The 21388-nt window shown below is 53.6% G+C and overlaps 1 protein-coding gene across 1 annotated transcript; it reads right to left on the bottom strand.

Moving 5' to 3' along the window:
* Window positions 1-1165: 1165 nt before the first annotated feature.
* On the bottom strand, window positions 1166-11785 carry VEZF1 (vascular endothelial zinc finger 1; the record flags this gene model as incomplete). Its single annotated transcript, XM_079545324.1, has 7 exons — window positions 1166-1593; window positions 4092-4185; window positions 4240-4304; window positions 5113-5296; window positions 6254-6317; window positions 6800-7497; window positions 11753-11785. 7 exons carry the CDS (start codon window positions 11783-11785, stop codon window positions 1166-1168), a joined length of 1566 nt encoding a protein of 521 aa, XP_079401450.1.
* Between the last annotated feature and the right edge of the window lie 9603 nt (window positions 11786-21388).

Below are 21388 nucleotides of genomic sequence, written 5' to 3'. Positions count from 1 at the left end.
TCCTACCTAGTTAGTGGTTAGAATAAAAACTGTATACAATTTAATATAAGACAAAACTTCTAGTGAACAACTAACACGTCTGTCCCCTGCTGTAACACCAGCAGGTTCTGATTGGGAGGCAGAGGGCATAAAAATCACACCCAGCGCCTCCAGAATCTTCCAGCTTAAAGCAATGTTTCTTAAGTTTCAAAGCACTCCTTTTGCTCCTAGGTAAGAGTCCCATAGGGGTCTGACTGCTCAGAGACCATGTTTACATACATTGCGACTCCTCTTCTGTCAGCCTTGGCTGTCTCTTGCCAAACAATAACAGTTTGTTTTTTTAAAAAATGTTGACTACAATGCTATATTCCCTTAGGGTAATATGTTGGGTAATATTTACATCTCCAAATATCAGGTCACAATCCCTATTATATGTTGAAGTTAGAATGATAAGTTATCATATGCTTTGCATATCAGAGCTGGTATCACCTTTCCCATAGGGAATGCTGCCTGAAATTATCATATTCCCAAAGGTAAAATGCATATTTCATCCAAAATGCATTTTTTTTTTTTAATAAATGACAACATTGTAATTCATTTACTCATTAAAAAAAAAAAAAAAAAAACGAAAACAAAACAAAACAAAAAAAAAACCATCAACACAGACAAAGATTCTACACTAGCCCAAAAAAACGGACCTAAGGACTGGCAAGTTACATTTAGCCATCTGCCCTCTTAAAGATACAAAGGGGGTCTTTGCTAGTGTTTAGATTAAAATAATTTTCTAAGTTATTCGGGGGATAAAACATAAAACTGGTTTTTAATGACTTCCTTAAAAAAAAAACAACAACAACAACAACAGAAAACCTCTGGCAAATACGAATCTGCTCTAATTCGTCATCAGTCAGCTAAAAGGTAAAACTCACGTTAAACGAAGTGCTCCAGTGAAACTCAAGATTGAACCACACGAGCCAAATCAACAGGGGAAGATGCTACTACGCTCTCTGATGGTGCGTCACCGCGGTGCCTTAGATTGGATTTATTATTAACTTAAAAAAAAAGGGGGGGAGGGGGAAGAAGAACAAAAAAAACAAACAAAACCAAAACAAAACAAGCAAACAAACCCCAAAAAAGAACTGCTGGTAAGGATTCCATTTTAATCCTTTTAATACTGTTGAGAAATTCTTTACCAGGGAGGAGACGTGGGCAAGGCCTGGGGCAGGAAAGGCATGCTCTCTACTGGTCTCATCGCTATGTTTAAGGGACCAGCCAACGTCATCGGTGTGGGGAGGTTCATGGGAGACGTGATAGTGACCGGGTGTGCTATATTCACTGGAGCTGTTACTGGGGTGGGAAGATTGACTGGTGTGGTGAGCGTTAATGGAGATGTCATGGACAATGGACTGGTTATAGTTACAGGATGCCCTAGGTTCATCGGACTGGATATATTAACTGCACTTGATACATTTACTGGACTTCTCATGCTCATTGCAGCTGCCACTGTGACTGGGTTTGTGATAGTCCCAGAAGCCACAGAGGACGTTATATTGAATGGAGTAGTAAGAGTCACAGGCGTAGTAGCAGCAGTGGAGGTTTGGCACAAGTTAGCAGCTTCTAAAAATGAGACATAAAAAGACAAAAAGTTTTTAACACATAAAAAACCATGGACGAGATCTAAAAACAAAAACAAAAACAAAAATCAAACAAGTACAAGAGTACAAATTCTGGAATCATTTTCTGTTAGGAATTACTATTAAGTTAAATCTGTTAACATTCGATAGCCTACGAGAAATACAAACTCATGCAGTTCATTTGAATTCAGCATTCTTTCCCGGGAAATCAAACGAGGTCTTTAAAGAGGGTTTCGATGTTCATAAAAACAGCATCGTACAATCAAAAAATCCTCCCGAGAGGAACATTATAAATAGAGGAGAGAGTGTACATACCGAATGGTACGTACTCTATAGCCTTCTCAAAGGTGAACTGACATTCTGTGAAGGTTTTAAAAAGTCGTTATTAGGGACTGATAAGCACAGCTCATTGCAATATTTACCTGCTCACTTCACACTTAATCATTTCTACCAGGCCGTTCCACCGATCGCGGCGCTCCTACTGAGCGATTTCCAAGGCTCCCCAGTCCGGACAGCCTCCGACCCCACCGCCTCTCACACAAAGCTACCGCCCCGCACCAAGCTCTGCGTGACTCGGTTTTGCAGCAAGCAGGAATTAAGCGGCAGACAAGGAAGAGCCAGGGGCCCGTGCCCGCTGCTGGGCACTGCCGGGCTGCCGCGGGGATCGCTGGGCATCAGCACCACCTGCCGGCTGCCCACACTGAGGAGGCTCCAAAAACAGAAGCGGGCTGATGGCCGTGGGTGAAGGAAGGGGGTGGCTGCTAGAGAAACCGACAAAAATACATGCTAGGTCAAGGTTACAGCACGTCTAAGTCGTGTCTTATTCCACATTTGTAGGGCAGGACACCAAGCTCAGTCTACACCCACGTGTCAGGAGGTAAGCCAGGAGCAAAGAGTCCACTGCTGCCACTCGGGCAATACAAATGTACCAAGACAGAGTTAACTTTGAAAGCAACATTAGCCCCATTCAAGGGTTACTGTTGGTTCTTCAAAGTCCATATCTAGGAGGAGTGGGAGGGAAGGGAAAGAGTTAAAAAAAAAAAAAAACTGTGAAAATGAAATAGTACTAGACTAAAAAGATCCCATCTATTGTAAAGCCAACACGACAGGTGGCACCAGCGCAGGAGAACCGGCATGAGAAGAGCAGCACACAGGCACGGCACCGGCTGGCCCGGCTTCGCCCTCCACGCGCAGTAACACGCCGACAGCCCGCCCACGTCCCCTCCCCAGTTCAGCTCATTAACGACCATCATCCATTCCACCGCATTTCTCCCCGCCCCCCTCCCTCACCCACCAGTCCGTCCCAAAGCAGATTCTGTTACAGCGCACATAATGGCAATAAGAAAGGAGGGAACAGGAAACGGGAACAAGCAGAAAAAGGTTACTCGGATTTTCTACATCCAGCACCCCTTTGCTTTATCCACCTGGTGGCCTCATCATATTTAATGTCTGCTATTGCTACGTTTTAACACAAACAAGCTGTTTCTAAACTTTAAATCACAGGATTCAATTCAATTGAAATAACAGCGAAGGAGAAAGGAGCTAGCAGCCTAATACACAAATATGACCTAGAAAAGAGGGAAAACTGAAAGGAAATTAGGAGAAAAAAGGGGAAAAAAAAGTGAGTTGAGAACATTTATTACTAAAAACAGACAGTGAAAAGCAGTTAGTGGTCACTAAGAATTTCTTCTAAAACACGTAATCTACAAGAGTCAACGACAGGCATTAGAAAGCAAACTGATGCAAAAAGAACGAGCTAGCGGTAGCAGGAAGCTTTAAACCATTGTACACCAAACAAGACACTAAGCTGAAGCAATCTATTCTCTACAGAGCTGACGCACTGACCAACAAAAGGAAGCTATTCAACTTTGGTGACAGTAGGACAGGCACGTGTAAGCTGGGCGCTAGCAATAATGAAAAGCACTTTCACATATAAGTTAATTTTGTAATTAAAAAAAAAAAGAGATGGAAGAGTAAAGTTTCACAAGTTTCAGAAAGCTTCATGCAATACAATCACAAAGTGAACTGCATAAGTCAGGAGAGAAAGGCTGGAAGGAACACAGAAAGCATTCAGATGCAAGCTGATGATGCAAAGACAGAGGTGTTGTACGTGTGTATATATATACATATAAATATATATATGCACGCAAGTTAACAACTGGTAAATATACATAAACACAGCTCAAAACCACATGCAAGCGGAAAAACACACTCTTGCCTTGGAGCAGATACAAACATCCCTTTATAATTGATGACTGCCACACACACATTGAATCACAGAGACCAAGGGGAAGCAAGCAATAAAGAGATTCTTTACGAGCTTAATTTTGGTGATGGTATCCTCCTGCTCATTTTCAGCTATACCTTCTAGCTTCCGAGAATGACATTTTTATCTACCACTCTTTTCTGACTCCTTAAACTCCCCATATAACCATAAACTCAATTATCTTATAAAACCAAGTAAGTTTTGTTCCATTTTACCTTTCTTCCTTGCTTTGACGGCCTCTTCCCACAATCTCAAGGTCTCTACCTGCTTTCCAGGCCAACTTGTTACATGCTGCTGCTGCTGCTGCTGCTGCTGCTGTTGTTGCTGTTGCTGCTGCTGCTGTTGCTGTTGTTGCTGTTGTTGTTGCTGCTGCTGCTGTTGCTGCTGCTGCTGCTGCTTCTGATTGCTGGTCTCTTCACTCATGCATGCTATGCCAATTAAGTAAGAACACAAATTCACCTTGAAAATTTACTCTGTTTTCTGCTGAGATGACAAAGGCTTCCTCCAAAAAGAGTGGAATCTCGTAGGATTCCAGGAGCAAAAAGTCACAGAGGTGCTTAAAACCATGTAATTAATTCTGTGTTTTATACAACTACTTTTCCAATGTTTAAAACACAATGCAAATCAGGAACATCTGCCTTCTCTGCCAAAAACGAACCTCCTTTCTCATTATTTTATTTGTATTTTAGAAAGACTGAAATAAAAGACCACAGCGAGTCTCTAGAATCAAAAGCTGGTTAGCAGATTCCACTTCTTTTAAACCTCAGTTCCATTTTTTTTCCTAAAGGCCTTTTTACTTTTTCTTCCAAGCATGACTTCAAATTTTCAGTTTACCTTTGCATCACAGAACAGCACATTACTTCCCCCTGGCCACATTACAGCTCATCATTTCCACCTCTACCAACTGCTGTAAATGCCTCAGATGAACTGGCTTAGCACCGCCGCACTGACTTACAAAGCCAGAGCTGTAACCCTACACCTCAAAAAATATCTCACATCCAAATTTCCAAGCTCAACAATCAGGCATTTTAGACATTCCCAGCAGCCCAGTCTAGCAGCAAACCAATTCCACATATGCCAAGTTCTTGAGCTACAGAAGAACCTGTTATGAAATATCTATTTTAATAGGTGCGAATACCCACAGAGGCGGGTACGCTCTTGCATTTTAATGTAATCAAAGGCAATTCCCTTTGCAAACACATTGGTATTAGAAATGCTTTTAAAACGTTCACCTACTTTTATTGATGCCTTGTTTACAGGTATTACAGTTGATACTTTGGCTCTGCCCGTGTGTCTTTAAGTGGCTGGTGATATATGCTGCACTCAGAAGTTTACCACAGATATTACACGATACCTTTCCTTCATGGCGCACCATGTGTGTCCGCAGTCTGTCTTTGGTGGCAAAGGCAGCAGTGCACGTCTATATGAAGGACAACAGTTAGACTCAAAGTGCAGACAGTATGGTTACAGTATGAATTGCATGCCCCCTGCAAACCTATTCCACTTTCCAGGTGCCAGAGGTGTCTTAGGCGTACTGACTACCCCAAGTTTTGCCTACATTTATAGAGAGACCAAAATCAAACTGCTGAGCCGAGCTCAGCATTACCCAGGAGCTTCATGGAAGCTGGCTTCAGAGATGACTAGGACAGAAATTGCGTTCTCCACTATCTGAGCTGCCCTAAAGTAGTGGGTTGCCTTCCCTAACAAAGCTAGAGGTGATTTACAGAAACCCACCCAGCACAGGCACCGTTGGTACCTGATACCATTCCACTACACAAAGGTGAAGTGTTCAATTACTTCTGTCTCCAACCAAATCAGAAGAGGGAAACAAAACCTTTTTCTAAAGCCATTCTTTTTACACAAAACTTTCATACATACGATGAGTCACTAAAACACAGGTTGGAACATGCAGATATATTCCAAGCAAAACAGTTAATTGTTCAAAGGTATTCAGGTTATTTCTCTTACACTAAGTCATCAACTTAGGGCAACGTGCTTTCATGTTCCAGCAAAAGAACACATCCAGAATCAACTATTCCAATGCATTGTGAAGGATATACTGAGAAACACATCACACACACGACTGCAGTAACCAGCACTGAGCTGAGGATGTTACAATCCTCCTGCTAAGCGCACCATGAAACAACTCTGTTGTTCTGCAGCAAAGCAAGAAGCCTCTCATCTTCCTGCGGGAGCAGCCCCTGCAGCCTTTCAAACTGCTGCCACGCAGCTGCTAAGTAGTGCAGATGAGACTTTATTCCCAAACTTGCATTCCACAGAAAAGTCCAAGAGCAAATGCAGTTCTGCAACGATTACTCCCCTGAGATTCTAACTATACAACGACATATTGTTCTTAACAAATAATGGTAGCCCTTACTTGGCATTTGAAGGGTCTCTCTGTTGAATGAACATGTTTAACGTGACAGCTTAAATGATCAGGCCTGCAAAAAGAGAGAAAGAGAAAAGAAAACGCGCACTGTTACAAATACATAGCAATGACACCTGAACAGCGCGCTGCCGGCCCTCTGCAGCCCACACCCCCCCTACCTACACACTGCTAGATGGAGGAACGCAGAGGAGCCCCAACCTGCAGCGTGAAACTTACTTCTTCTTACACATCTGGAAAGGGCAGCACCTCGTGTAAAGGTGACAGACCGACAGCCCTACGGCCTTGCTGAGGGGCAGGGTGACAGCCTGCTGTGCCCGACGGCTGAGCGTGGCTCTGCGAGCACCAGCAGCACCGATGTACCCAAGGTGAGGAAATCATTTCAAAACATCGACTGCTTGCTGCCCGCCTGTGCTCCGGAGCTGAGCACGGCTCTTTATCCCCTCGCCCCTTTCCCACCCCTCGCTATGACAGCTTAACCCCTCTTGGTTATGAAAAGCCAATACTTGAGCTCGCCTGGGATTTTCTACATGGTACCTCGAGAAGCCTTTTCCACAAACACCACAGGTGTACGGTTTTGTGATGCCACCTTCGTGAGACCTCACGTGGTAGGTCATGCGATCCTTTCTTTTGAAGCGCTGATTGCAGATCGGACATTCGAAGGGTTTTTCGTCCGAGTGGGACAGCTTGTGCCGGTTGAGGTGGTACACGTCCCTGAAGGCCTTCCCGCACATCTCGCAGGCGTGGTTCTTCTTGACGGGCTTGCTGGGCTTCTTCACCGTCTGCGTCACTGCCATGGCCGTGGCACCGGCGCTGCTGCTGGGGTTGGTGGCGGAGGAAGACGTGGTGACCGTGGACAGGATGCCGGCGATGGTGGACACCAAGGAGCTTCGGCTGTTGTCACCGGCGATGGTGGAGATTAGGGGCACCATTGTGGTGGGAGTTTTCTTTGGCCGTGACACCAATTTTATCCCTGTGTGGCAGGACTCGTGGCGCCTCAAATGGTAGCTGTCCCTGAAAGCCTTGCTGCAGTAAGTGCACACAAAGGAGGTTTTAGGTTTTTCCTTTTTAATCCCAACAATAGCATCCTTTAATGTTTCTGGTGCGGGCTGAGGTTTCTGCGTTATTGGTAAGGGCAGAATCGGCTTCTGATCAGGTGGCTCTACTGCAGAGCTCAGGAGAGGCAACAAGCTGTTCTGCGCTGCCTGCTGTTGGTGATGGGAGGCTTCGTGTGCCTAAAACCAAACAGTCACACTTCAGTTCCCGGGAGGGACGCTCCCTTTGACACGCTGAGAACATTTACACACTACGGGAAAGCAAATGTTAGACCGAAGGCCGTGGAAGTGCCAACTGGAGAAGGTTACGTAAGTTTGGTTTCAAACAGGGTAACTCACACACGCTTCAAATGCACACACGGCGCGGAGTCTGCGGTGAGGAAGTGCAGCGAGGCACACACCGTAGCAATCAAATCATTATTAAGTTTCCGGAGGGCAACATTTCTTATGGAAAACAACGAGGCGCCCGTCAGATCTTTTACTGCCGTATCGCTTGATCTTTACATAGCAGATAACTCGTTTTACTAACGATCGTATCGGGTGCCCCAGCAGGACTTTCTGAGCACTCCGTCACAGTTGCAAAATCCCGCCCCACCTTTCCACTTACACCCAGCTCTCTGCACGCCGGGGATTCGGCTGCAGCTGCCTGGAGCTGAGCTGCGATAACCCATCCTGTTCAAACAACGCGTTCATACCAGCGGAGCACTGAGCAACCAGAGCAACCCAACCAGGAGCTGCACTGCTGCACTCAGCAGCGCCCGCGCTGCCCGACGCCCTGCACAGCTGGGAACTACCAGGGACCGGGGACTGCACAGAGCACGGGCAGGGGAAGAGTTCGAGGCTGACCCAATGGCTGAGAGGAGACAGAAGGGCTGGGAGAAGCCCTGGGAAGGCAGAGGGGCACCGGCGCTGTGCCATGGCAGGCGGCCCTTGGCCGAGCGGCAGCCCCTGGGCACCGAGCGCTGTTCATTCTAAGGCAGAAAACACCGACATCAAATCTCGCCCGTCAGATGGGGACAAAGCCCGAGCAGATACAAACTTAAAGTGGTTCAGAAACAACACAGAGCAATTCAGCCTAATGGAGCATTAAAATAAATCACTCTAGCACCTTAAGCCAGTTTAAGCGCATCTGTATTCAAGATGCATCTCGGTCTGATCAGAGCAGTTTCAGATCATCCTGGGCATTAGCGCAGTTTGCCCGGTGTGAAGGCAAGCCTGGGGAACTCACACTCGGTGTGAGCTCAGTGCCACAGCCCTCTGGGGCTCCTTTCCTACAGCTTTCTCCCCAAAGCAACATGCAGTGCTCTCACCACTCAAAGGTGGACACTGCAGCCCCCATGCATCTGCTTCTGTTTGGCGGCAGACAGACAGCTTTACAAAGCGCAGCCTGGCTAACGCTCAAACTCATGGTGCCCTCACAAGAAGGCAGCTTTTTTAGAAGCACGCCGTGCCCCTTGTGGGGAACCCCTCGCAGGCAGCAGCACTTCCCAGCAGCAGCTCTCAGCCCCGCACACCCCTGCTCTGCTCCCTGCTCCACTCACACCTCGCAGTGCGGGGCCGACGGCCTTTGGATAAAAGCCATCAGTGGACACAAACACCAAGCCACGTGGGAAGGAATACGTGCTCTGTAACACTCCGAGCCTATCTGACAGGAAAATAGTTTGCAGGTTTGCTGTGATAACAGGAGAGCAAATTTGTAGGAAGGAGCCAGCACAGCCCTGCGGTCGTGAGGAGCGCGGGATGCACTGGGTGCCCGCATGTCACCGCTGCAGCACTGCAAACAGCAGCAGCAGGGTTGTGTGCAGAAGGGATGAGCACAGAGCAGAGCACAGGGCTGTCCCGGTGGCCGTGCTGCCAAACCAACACCGCACACATCCTCCTCACCTCACAGCTCCTGCCCGAGCCGAGCGGCTGCCAGGAACTTCCCTACGGCTGTGAGATGGGACGCCTCCATTGCATTTAAAAAGATAGGACCAACACGCTTCAAAAGCACCATATTAAGCAAGCTGCATACTCGAATACAATTTTAATTTGGGGAAAAAAAACAACCAACTGACACATTTTACAGCCGACTTTAAATAAGCATTCGACAATGTTGTTAACTGCAGCAGGAGACACTTAAGAGCACCTAAGGATAGCTCCTGAGATACTGTTTCAAAGGCAGAGCTACCAGATCGGATAATAGGAGCCCAAATCCTTTGGACTGGGTTCAAATTCGCGCAGTTTATGGTTATTTTTAAGCCTTACAATATCACCAGCACTCAGAGGCACCGAGGCACTCCTTCCCACCAAAGGGACACAGTTGCTGGCCACAGACCAATGTATATTCATAAGGCTGCGTGCTGCGGGGCCGCCGCTTACGTAAGGGCTGACGGCCGGGTGAGCAGCAGTGCTTCTTTCCATGCAGCCCGGCACACAGCACTGCCCTACACAGCGCTGCCCCTCGCTCGCCCTTAGGGCCATCCTAAAAGGAGCAGCCTGTGCCCTGCTGCTCGAAAAGGGACACAGCACCTGCCGCACAGAGGCCCCTCACACGGCTGTGCTGCGCTGGCACAGAGCTCTTCACTCTTCCAAACGCTCAGCGCTGCTGTTCCGACTGCCTGGGACAGCTCTGGGCAGAACAGCCCCGTTCTATCAGGAAATCCTCCTTTCCGGGGGGACAGCAAACAAACAATCTTGTGACAGAGGGCCGCAAGACGCGGCACTGCGAACTTCCAGCGCCAGAGGCGAAGAGATTTTTGTGCTCAAGCCTTAATGTGAGAGCAACAAATTAGCGTGAGTCATATCTCGCATACCCTGTTTGATGGATGAGTCCTTCAACAGGAGCAGATACAACTTTCGCTTTCCGGGCTGATACTCAGAGTGGGTTTCAAAATCACAAGGACGGCTCATTCCATACCATAACCATGGCTTCAGGCAGTGACGGCTGCCCAGAGCAGCCACAGCTCGGACTGGGAACAGCAGCTCCCCAGCACAGCCCTGCTGACACACTGCAACCTCCTCTAGAAACATTTTGCTACAATTTACAGCTGTAAACTAACTTACATCCTACATTGAACCTTCCCTTAGAAATCCGAAAAGCACCTGAAATAAAAGCCCCCAAAAAGAGCTGGTGGACGTTTGTTCCGTTGTACTTGTTATTTAAGCCATAGGAGGAGGGGGTTAAAATGTACTTTCTGTCACTCATTTGAGCCAACGTGTTGGGGAGAACAGAAAGAAGAAATGCTTAAGGACGGAGAGAAGAACGGAAAGCAGAAGAGCACTTCATGATGCTCGTCTTTGCGGGGCCCGTTAGGATGCTCACATCCCAAGTCCCCGGCTTTAACAAAACGACTCCAGAAACGATACTCGGCATTTATTAGGAGGTTGGAAAGCTTTATTATTCCGGGGGAAGATAAAAGTATCGGAGGAAAACTCCCAGGCCAAAGTCGGCTGAGGACGCTTCCACGCCATCCATCAGCGGGCGCGCCGGGCAGGCGGACTGCCGGCTCCTACCTACGGCAGCAAAACCCTCCGCTACATCACAGCGCGTCGCCGCCGCTCGGGAGCACAGCAGCCGCCCCAGAAACGGCAGCGAGCGGCCGCGCGGACACCTCCGAGGCAGCGCCCGGCGCTCCCGGGGAAGCCGCGGCCGCCCCGCACCGCCCGCGAGCGGCGCTTCGTCTCCCGCAGCACGGCGGCCCGGCAGCGCTTCACCTCGAGGACGATGATGCGCGCGGATTTATTTAACTCCCCTTTTTGCAACGCCGCCGCGGTTATGCGCTTTATCACCTTTTATGCTTATCGAAGAGCGAGAAAAACAACGGCGCGGCGTGCGGGGATGCGGCTGACAAAGCCCGGCGGGGGCTTGGGGGCTCCGCGCCGCGCATCGCCCTCCGCACCGCGGCCGGGGAGGGGCGGACGGCGGCGGGAGGGCAGCGCTGCTCCCGGCCACGGCGCCCTCGGAGGCGGCACGCGGCCCGAGCCGGCGGGATTAACGGCCCCGCAGTGCCGGAGGCTGCGCCGTGCGCGTCCTTTTGGCGGGGAGCGGGGGGGAACGGCGGGGGGAGGAAAACTCGAATAAAGATCAAAAATAACAGCGGGAAAGGGGATAATCCTCGTGATAACGGCGGGGCTGCTCCCCCCACCCGCACACACACGCACGGAAAAAAAAAAAAAAATCACAACAAGGGGGGGAAAAAAAGGAAAAAAATAAAGACGGAGAAAAAGTAACAGGGAGAGAGGAGGAGGAGGAAAGGAGAGGAAAGCGGAGGAGAGAAGAGGGAGGGAGGGAGGGAAGGAGGGAGGCCGGCGGGCCGCGCCGCGCCGCGGGGCCGGGGGAGGCGGGCGGGGGCCGGGCGGCGGCGCTGAGTGACAGCCGGGCCCTGGCGGAGCGCGGCGGCCGCGGGGAGGGAGGGAGGAGGGGGGGGCGCGGGCGGCCGCGGCGGGGCCTCACCTGAAAGAGGAACGCGGTCCAGTTGGCCTCCATGGCGGGGGCGTCCCGGCCTCGGCGGGCGGCGGCGGCTCCGGCGGCGGCTCCGGCGGCGCGGCGCCCCCCTCCCTCCTTCCCCCGGGCCCCAGCTACATGGAGCCGACAACAAAGCGGCGGCGGCGGCGGCGGCTCAACATGGCAGCGCCGAGCGGCCGCTTCCGCTAACCTCCGGGCTGCACCACTGCGGCCCAGAGGGGGGAGGCGGCGGCGGCGCGGCCCGGCGGGGCGGTGCGGGCCCGGAGCTCCGCGGCGCCGCCCCCGCCGCTCCCTCGGCTCGGGGCGGGCGGAGGGGCCCGGGGCGGCGCGGCGCGGCGGCGGGCGGGCGGCGGGGCCGGGGCGGCGCGGCGGGCGGGCCGCCCCCCCCCGCGGGGCTGGCAATGGGCCGGTCCCGGGCTGGGGAAGCCGAGGCGAGCGCTGTGGCGAGAGAAGATGGAGGAGCGGGCGCGGTGTCCAGGGCCGCTGCCCCGCTGCCGGCCCCGGGCGGGGGCCCGGCCGCGCCGCCCTCCGCTCCCCTCCCTCCCGCCTTCCTCCCCGCTCTCCCCGCCCGCCGCCCCCGCCCGCGGCGCGGGGAGGGAGCCGGCAGGAGCCGCGGGGGCGGCGGCGGCGGCGGCGGGGGGCGGCTTCGCCCCGCGGGTGCGGGCGGAGGGCGGGCGCGGGGCCGCCCCGGGGATCCCTCGGCGCTCCCGGGCCGCGCCCCGCCTGGAGCCCGGAGCCGCGCCGCCGCCCCGCTGCCCCCGGGCCTCCCCGCCGGGCCTCGGCTCGGCGCCCCCCGCGCCTCCCACGAGCGGGCTGCCCGCGTTCGGCGGCGGCTGAGGCGTCCTCCGCGCGGCACCCGAATGCAAATCAAAGCCACAAACAATTAAGCGTACGCTTACCCTCAATTATGTGTTTACACACATCAAGCGCAGCCCCGAGAGCGAAGGGATCGGGGCTCAGCCGCGCTCCGGGGGCACCGCTGCTCCACGGGAGCGCACACGCGTGGGTCCGACACGGCGGTGCGAGGGGCTCGGAGCCGCGGCTCTGCTTGCAGGGAAAGGGCTGTGTGTCCGGGAGCCGGGGACACGAGGAACCCGGGGCGAGAGCAGCACTTTCCCTTTCTGCCCGCAGCTCCTCTCTGCCGTTGCCAGGCCCAGCCCCACACCACCGCACGCAGCCCTTGGCCGCGGGAGCGTCTGCCCCATCACTGCGTGCACAGACACACGGTGATGTTGGTCACCCTTGGTTTCCACAGAGCCCGAGCTCAGCATGCAGGGCTCCATCTGCCTCACCTCGCTGATGCGTCCCGTATTACTTCCCCCCTCGCTGGGGAGCTGGGCGCTTCTTTCACTCTGTTGGGCATTGGATGATCGGTAACACGAAGGACGGGCCCAGCAGCACACTGGGCAGGCTGGGTTTGCTGCAGCAGCAATGTGCTGGGGCACAGGAGATGTGGCTGGGACCCCAGCGCTTCATGGTGGTGTAAAGGACCGACTGTGTTTCTTCACCTCCCAACCCTATTGCGAAACAGCAGCACTTCTGCTAGCATCTGTCCTTGCAGCTGTTTCATGCACCTTCAGGTATCCATCATTTTTTTCCTCCAAACCCCAGTGTAGGAGCTGAGTGGTAATGCCAAAATCTGTTTGCAATCAAAAGAGTTTTGCAAAGCTCTGCTATGATACATCCAGCACAGAGCACACAAAGTACTGTCAGCGGGCTGCAGGAGCTGAGACAAACACACACACAGATGAAGGGGGAACACACCGAGTACCAACCCTGGGCTGCAGGAGCCCTGAGCTGAGACAAACATACAAATGAAGGACTCCACAGGTCGGTACTACAGGTGTCCCCTCAGCTCAACCCAGGCAGCTCCTGCTGGGGATGCTGTGCCCAAATGGGGCACAGGGCAGCTGTCATCTCCTGTCCTGCACTCCTGTCTGCCACAGGGAGAGCTGAGAGAGAACCCCACCCTTACAGAGAGGGAAATCACTGCTGCTGGCGGTGCTTTTCTTCTGGCTGCTGGGTTATTTTCGTTAGCACTCATTAATAGGGCTTTGGGAGAGGGCTCTTTGTGGAGGGCTCACACTCACTTCAATTAAAGGCAAAGGGAACCACCCGAGCGTATCACTGAGTCATCGAAGAAATCCCGATCTGTACTCAGGAGGCCAAACTTGATGTTTTGGTTATTTTTACAGTTAAACAACCAAGAGGGCATAAAGCACCTTCAGAAACAGAAGTGGGGAGGACATTCAGCACATCCTTACTCAGTTGTAAGGGGAGGGAATGGGGAGCAGCAGCGGGTTCCTCTCGGATGAGTGTGGCTGGGCCCTGAGCGGGGGGACAGGGGGCAGCCCCACACACCCGGGATGTCCCAGAGTCAGGAGAAAGCTGCAGGAAGCAGAGCAGAGCAGAGCAGATGGCCCCAAGGGGAGCGTGAGCTGCAGGAGAGTGTTGGTAAAGGGCAAGCCCATGCCAAACCTGACAGACTTCCCTTTATGCAGAATTATAACTGGAAATATAAAAAGCCACAGTGTTTGAAAACACCTATTTACATTTTCTGTGCCCCAAAGCACAATAAACAAAGGATAGATTTGTAAACTCTCTGTCTTAATTAACGCAGCACCGCTTTGGACAAACCCACGCAGCAGGTGACTCGGCGCGCCGCGCTGTTTAACTTGCACCTTCCAGCTGCCTTAGTCACCGAGCCGGGACAGCGATAACATCAGCAGCCGCCGCCGCCCGGGTACGCAGCGAACGCGCAGCGGGAATTCCTGGGGCAGCGGGATCCCCCGGCCCACTCAGCGCCCGCCTCACACAGCTTTTCCTGCCTCTCGGAACGAATCCTTCCCCCTTTCTTCCCGCACGGCACGAGAGGACGGGAGCGCTGCCGCTGACCCGCTCCGCATCCCGCGCCCAACGCCAGCAGCACCGCGCCAAACCCCCAAAGCCGCGCAGCGCCGCGGTGCCGCCGGCAGCCCCGGGAGCGGAGGGTGGGACAGCCCTCAGCCGGGAGCGCGCCCGTCCCCGGGGCTGGCAGAAGGAACGACCGTGGAGAACTCGTGAAACCCACAGAGCCGAGCGGCTCCCGGCAGCGTGGCAGCCACGAAGCAGTTAACGACGCGCAGTGTGCGGGCGCCATTAGCTGCCCCGTCCTGTGCTGGTGCGCGGGGATGGTGGAAGTGGATGCTCCCTCCCTCCCCGGGCAGCGATTCCGTGCCGTCCCCTTGCAGCGCCCTGGGTGTCAGCGCTCATCGTGGGCTGTGAGACACCGAAGCGCGATCAGCGTTTCCGCTCTCCGTGCCTCTCGCGCTGCTCCGAGAGCGCGGCACGGATCCGAGCCCGGCGCTGCGACCCGCACCGTCCCCAGCCGTGCGCCGAAGCCGCAGCGCTTCCCCAGCCCTTGGCTGCCCGCTGACACGCAGCGCTCCGACTCCGTTTCGTGAGCGTGCGCTTGGATGGCTAAGAATAGAAAATGTTGTCAAATATTTCGGCTTCGGAGGAGCCCCGCTCTGTTTATGCTCTGCTCCTGGGGCGGCACAGCGTGCTTTGAATTTCACAGCTCTGAGCGGTTGAAGAGCCCTCGAGTGTGTCAATAAGCGGGGATGGCGTCACTGAGATCGCTGCCAGGGGCAGTTCCCTTTTGCTGCTTTCCCAACTTTGTGCCTTCTCTATTCGCTCTCCACGCAGCCTCGACTTCCTCTTCAAACAGATCCGGGCAGCTAAAAAGAGACAGCAAAATATGAAACTGGGAAACGTACACTGGATGTTGTGACAGCCACCGGTCGCTGTGGGGCTGCCGGGTGGTTGTGGGGGTCATCCCCAGCACAGCTACAGGACACAGCACTGGGAGTCCCGGCATCCCCCAAGGAGCTCCCACTATACCACCTGTGCTGGAGCAGAGCCCAGGGAAGCTGCTGGGGCAGGTGGATGGCCGTCACCATCATGACACCCACTGCCATCTCCCCCTGTGGTTCCTCTGCCAGCCTGTGCCCGCCAGCAGCACCGGTGCTGGTACTCCTCAGTCCCAGTGCTTGCTTGGCAGGGAGCTCCCACCGCCATGCAGAGCATCCTCTGTGCCTGGCAATTAGCGCATCTGAAAGATCACTCCACTTTTCAAAAGAGGAAAATAGGATGCCGGAAATCAGCAGCCAGCCAGGCTGAATCACCGCAGCCAGGCATTGTGGCTATCAATGGAGCAGCAGTAAGAAGCTGCTCAGTATGAGGGAGTTTCCTTACGAGTCCTCAGCGGGGATCTCCGTGTTCTCCCACTCTGTTTTCGTGTTGTCAGCACCAAACTTCGAGGTTCCCACCCCCATCACAGCGCATCATGGGCCGCCCTTGAGGCTCACCAATGCCAATGGCTCCCATCTCTATGGTGCCACCAACTCACATCCCTGCAGCCCCGTGAGTGACAGATGCTAACACAGCCTTCCAATGGCAGCACGGTTCTCCCACGCTGTGCCCAGCACGGCCCTGGCTGTGCCTGCGGCCAAGCAGCAGTACAGCTATGTTTAGCCCTGCGCTGGGGAAGCAGCGTTATCTCTTTCCACCTCCTTGCCCTCAGCTGAGCGCTCACTAATCTCTGCTCAGCACCTTGAGCTTGGGGCTGCCCCACGCTGGGAGTGCTGCACAGTCCTGCACTGTTACGTTGCCTATTCCGCCGCAACTTTCCCACCACACTGCTGCTGCCACATTGCTGTCCCATCCACACTGCTCAGAACCACCACGTCAGCTGCCAGCCTCGCTGCCATCCTTGGCACATTTCACACCCCCAGACTGCCCCAGGGAAAGGCTGCAGCAGTGGCACTTCTTAGGGACACCCAGCGGTACGGTGCTGGCAGTGCCACCCACCCACACTTAACATCAGATCTGCTGCCATCCCTCGGCTCCACACGTACACGTGGTGCACCAGAATTCTTCATCGCCTGCAGCTCAGACCTCTGCCTGCACCCCGACCCCACCATGCTGCCTTTGCACCACGTCTGCTGCTTCCCAGCTCTGCTCTTGATTTGAAACTTCACGCGGCAGCGAGAGAAGCAATCGCACAGCAGCGCGCTCCTCCGCTTCATCACCAGTGACCATTTTTAGTCATAATTCCTTTGGGGCCGAGGGCTGCGCAGAAACATCCTCTCCTGCCCCGCTCCCTTCCCAGCATCTGCCTGGCCAGCAGTGCCATGCGGCTGCGCACGTTGGGTCAGCGCCACGCAGAACAGCGCGGCCGAAATCCGAGCAGTGATCCCTGCTCCGACACCAGCAGCCACGCAGCCCCGCAGCTGCTGCCTCCTGCCCTCCCGCAGGCACAGAGCCGTCCCCGGGCGCTGTGGGCAGCAGGCACAGCTCCAGCCCCACTCGTGCCGTGCACCCGCGTTGTTGATTCTCCGCTGTTTGCTTTGAGTGGGACCTGTGCCCGTGTGCGTAGGGGGGGTTAATCTCATTTGGCAGCTATGGATTTTCTCAGAGTAATCAATGTTGGTGCATTTGCCTGCTGTGCGCCGTGCCGGGGAGGCTCTGATGTGCAGAGCGGGGGCACAACCCCAGGCTGAGAGGCGGCTGCTGCGTGCGGGCACAGGATGTACGTGGGGAGACCTCCGCTGGAGGCTGAGCTGCGGAGCAGTGCTGGCTGTGCGAGGTCAGGGCGCGCCGTGCCACCGCTGCCCCTCTGCCTCCAGCTCCTCCACCTGCAGCCGCCCCTCAGGGATGCACACACACACAGAGCGAAAGAAGGCAGATCCACACCTGCTGCAAAGCGGTGCACAGGAAGTTTTCCCCATTGCTACGCAGTCCCAAAAGTCTCTAGAAGAGCACAGCCCTGCTGTTTGCTGGGGGGAGCACAGCTGGGGCACAGCACACTGCCGGGCAATGAAATCTCCGCTCCCAGAGGCCACGTGTGCCACCCCAGGGGCAGGAGGTTCCCCGCAGGACCTCAGCCCACCCCGTGGTAACACAGCCTGCACTCGCAGCTGTGTGGGGTCACAGCCGAGCACCACCCACCCCACAAGCAATGAGGACTTTCAAATCGTATTATACCCAAAGCATGAACCTTCAGCTGAGTCACACAAATATGAAACTCGCTTACAGGATGAATTAAAGCTATTAGAACACAGAGGTAATTACTCATGTGAACAATGGCCTTTTCAACTCTTTAATGATCACACAAATTAGTGCATAAAATTATGTTAATAGCCCCACAACTGTTTCACAGACGTTCAGTCCTCCGGTACGCGGCAGGCTGAGCAGCACAGGATGGGCAAAGCCAACGGGCCCTGGCTGTGCCTCCAGCCCTGCTCCTGCTGCATCCCAACGGAGCCCCTGCTCCGTGCTGGGCAGCGGCCACGTGCTGCACAGCAGCTGCATGAAGGCAGCACAAAGCATGCCTGAAGCAGCTGCACACAGAGCACTGCAGCCTGAGCCCCTGCTGCCCTCGTGCACATAGGAAAGACTTGAGGGAAGGGTCCTTACTTAGGAACTGCACGGAATCCCATTTGTTATTCATTCAGCTTTCTACCTGAAATTGTTTTAATTGCAAATTAAGACAAATCGCTCTTCCTCGTGCAAAGGCAATGGGGAACACTGCACTCGAGGGGTAAGTTGGACCCTCATCTGCAGCTACGCCTGGCAGAACCAGGAATTGTTAGCACGGTGCCATGGAAGGAGAAGCAAGCTGCCGCAGGTGGGACAGAGCCCCGGAGCCCCGACTGCCGCTACCAGAGCGAGGAGGGAGGGAGGCTCTGCTGCTCTAAGGCAGAAGTTTCTGTTAAAAAAAAAAAAAAAAAAACAACACAGCAAACAACCAACAAAAAACCCCAAACTGCGGTTTATAGGAGAAACCACAAGCTTTCTACCCATTTCTATTTTGGTGCTAATGTTGGGTTTATTATCAACCCAACGCTTATTATCAACGCTATCGGCGTCGCGCGCAGTTGAGGGCAGAGCCCTCCCTCCCTGCGCGGCGCACAATGGGCGCAGTATGGGCTCGCTGTTTGCTGCCAGCTGCGGGGCCCAGGGTGAAACAGAGCGGCCACACATCCCCGAGGCCAACAATTGCCCTCAGTGTACCAACAGAGCGGCGCTTTGGCATCACACGGCTGCCTGCAAAGCGCACCAGCAGGTAGCAGCCTCCAGCACGGCAGCGGCGGATGCCACAGGGCCAAACCCACCTGCAGTGTGCGAGCGCCGCAGCCCTGAAGCACTGCTGCTCCCAGCCGTGCCTCGGCACACCGACACCAGCGCGCTCTCCCCCCCCCCCTCGGGAGCACCAGCCTTGCACAGCCTTACTGCCGCTGGGAAGCCCTCGAGATGCCCGCGGCAGCAGCCGATCCCGCAGGATTTGCAGCCAGGCGGCTGAGCCGCACAGCAGATGGAGCAGCTGCGGATCAGAGCTCCCTGCACACAGCTCTGCCCTCACCTGGGAGAGCCTGGAGGACCCGGCTGGGCACCTGAAAGCCTCCTCACACCTCTGCCATTACAGCCTGCGTGGGTACCTCCCACGTCCCGAAGTCAGCCAAGCACCCCTCCATTCAGCACTACAGCACATTAATTAGCTACATATTAGCTTGCTGAGAACCACTGGTTGGGCTGCACTGCTTGGCTCAGCACCGGTTCCTGTAGCACAGTTACAGGACTGTAACCCCCTTCTCAAGGTCCCAGTTCCTCTCCTGAGCAGTTTGCTTTCTTTCCAATCCTTGTGCATTCACAGCAGCCTTTTCCAGTTAAACCAAATCCTTCACGGTTTAATTCTGCAATACAAAAGGTTTTGCTTTCCTTGCTATACAACTGTTGCAGGCTCTCCTTTCCTGAACGCAGGTGACAGAACAGATTGAATTCCCATGAGGGTTTGGGTCTGGGGCCAACCTTCCTGTGCTCTGACAGCAGTGTGCTCCCCTCCCTCCCTCCCCACAGCTTAACCCTCCCAGCAAGAGCCACCACACCTCTGTGCACCCCAGATCACCTCTCATCTCTGCTGCTCAGCCCCTCAAAAAAGCAACTGTATCTCAAAAAAAAGAGCATCTCACACACACATCCCTTGCAGCGCAGTACTTCTGCACGGATGCAGCATCCTGTACCAAACTCACCACATGCAGCAAGCTGTACAGCGTCACACGTTGCATCATGCGGCTTCCCAACCCGAAGCTGCTCATCTCACCCTGAACACATCCGTGTTCCTGCCTGGAAATACAGCACGCCTCTGCCCTGCCCTGCGCAGCCACGCAGCAACCTCCAGCAGGCAGCCATTCCTGCACACACAGCAGCTTCCTGTTGGAGCACCAGCCCGACGCTCAGACACTGGCAGACAACTGCACATCCTATGGAAAGTTTTCCCACTCGCTGTGTTAACACTTGAATTCCTTGTGAACTGAACCAAGTTCAGCATTACCTCATCAGGAAACCGAAGGAACATCCACATCCTTCATGCTAGATGTGCCTCCTGCACGCAGCCTCCAAGTCTGCCAGTACTGGAGAAGCCAGGTGTGCGGACGCAGCCTGCAGTCAGAGCAGTTTCTGAGGAAGGCAGAGGGGAACGCTGGGCCCGGCTCATCTCACGCTTCCACGCTCACTGCAGTTGTTATCAGTACCAGAAGCAAAGCACCTTTTGGTGACGGTTAGAACTCCTTTTCCCCCAACCAATAAATCCCATCCATGTCCCACAGGGCACCTGATCCTCCACGCAGGAGCTCCAAGGCCGGCGCTTCCTGCGGAGCAGCAGGTTGCTGTTGAACACAGGAGCCTTCTGTCTGCTGCTGTGAACAACGCTGCAGCTCCTGGCGGTGAGCAGGCTTTGCAATCAGCAAATGATGACAACCATGCGTGATTTTTAAAAAATTTTATTTGTCAAAGAAAAAAAAACGCAATAGCCAATTGAAAGCCTACTTAAACTCCAATTTTTTGACTTTAAATTTAGAGAAATGACTTTTTTTTTTTGTTTAAACAAACCCCCCTTTTTCCCATTCAACGTTTACCATCTACTCGTGCTGAATCCTTCCAAGGAGATTGCTCCAGCGTACCTCTCCAGGTCCTCGCTTTGCTCCTTTTACCAAAAAATGAAAAACTCCATCGTGCATCATAAGGGCTCCAATCGTCAAAAATAGGAAAGAAAAAATCTTTGGAATAGCCAATTGAGTTGAATAAAAAAATCCACACGAATGCGGTTTGGTTGGGGCAGGAATCCACTCCTACGTTCCTGGTAATCTGATCCCGCTCCATGAATCCTTGCCATTCAGCCTCCCTATCCTATCCACATTATGATTTGAATCCAATGATCCAGCTCCAAGGATTGGGATCCAGTGAGCCCTCTCCAATCCAAACCTTTATAACCAGCAAAACCAAAAAAGAGGAGGCAAAAAGTTAGATACTGCAATGAAAAAATAGGATTCTGGGGAATGATCAGTTATGTTTGCCATCAATTAATACAGATGTACATTAATAACTATCAATTCCCCAAAACAAGCTTCTGAATGGTGATGCTATTTTTTTTTTTTTTTAAGAAATGTTAATTATTCGGAGGAAACACTGTAATATTTACATATGCCAACGGAAAATGCCAACATACTCATCGCTCGTACGGTGGTGTGCTACAGGTTTTGTGGTTGCAAAAAATGTTTATGAAATTGGAAGAGTTTACTGCTA

Source organism: Tetrao urogallus (assembly GCF_951394365.1).
Source record: "Tetrao urogallus genome assembly, chromosome: 20".
Lineage (NCBI taxonomy): Eukaryota > Metazoa > Chordata > Aves > Galliformes > Phasianidae > Tetrao > Tetrao urogallus.
Note: the sequence above shows the minus strand (reverse complement) of the source record. Positions and strands in the feature narration are given on the sequence as shown.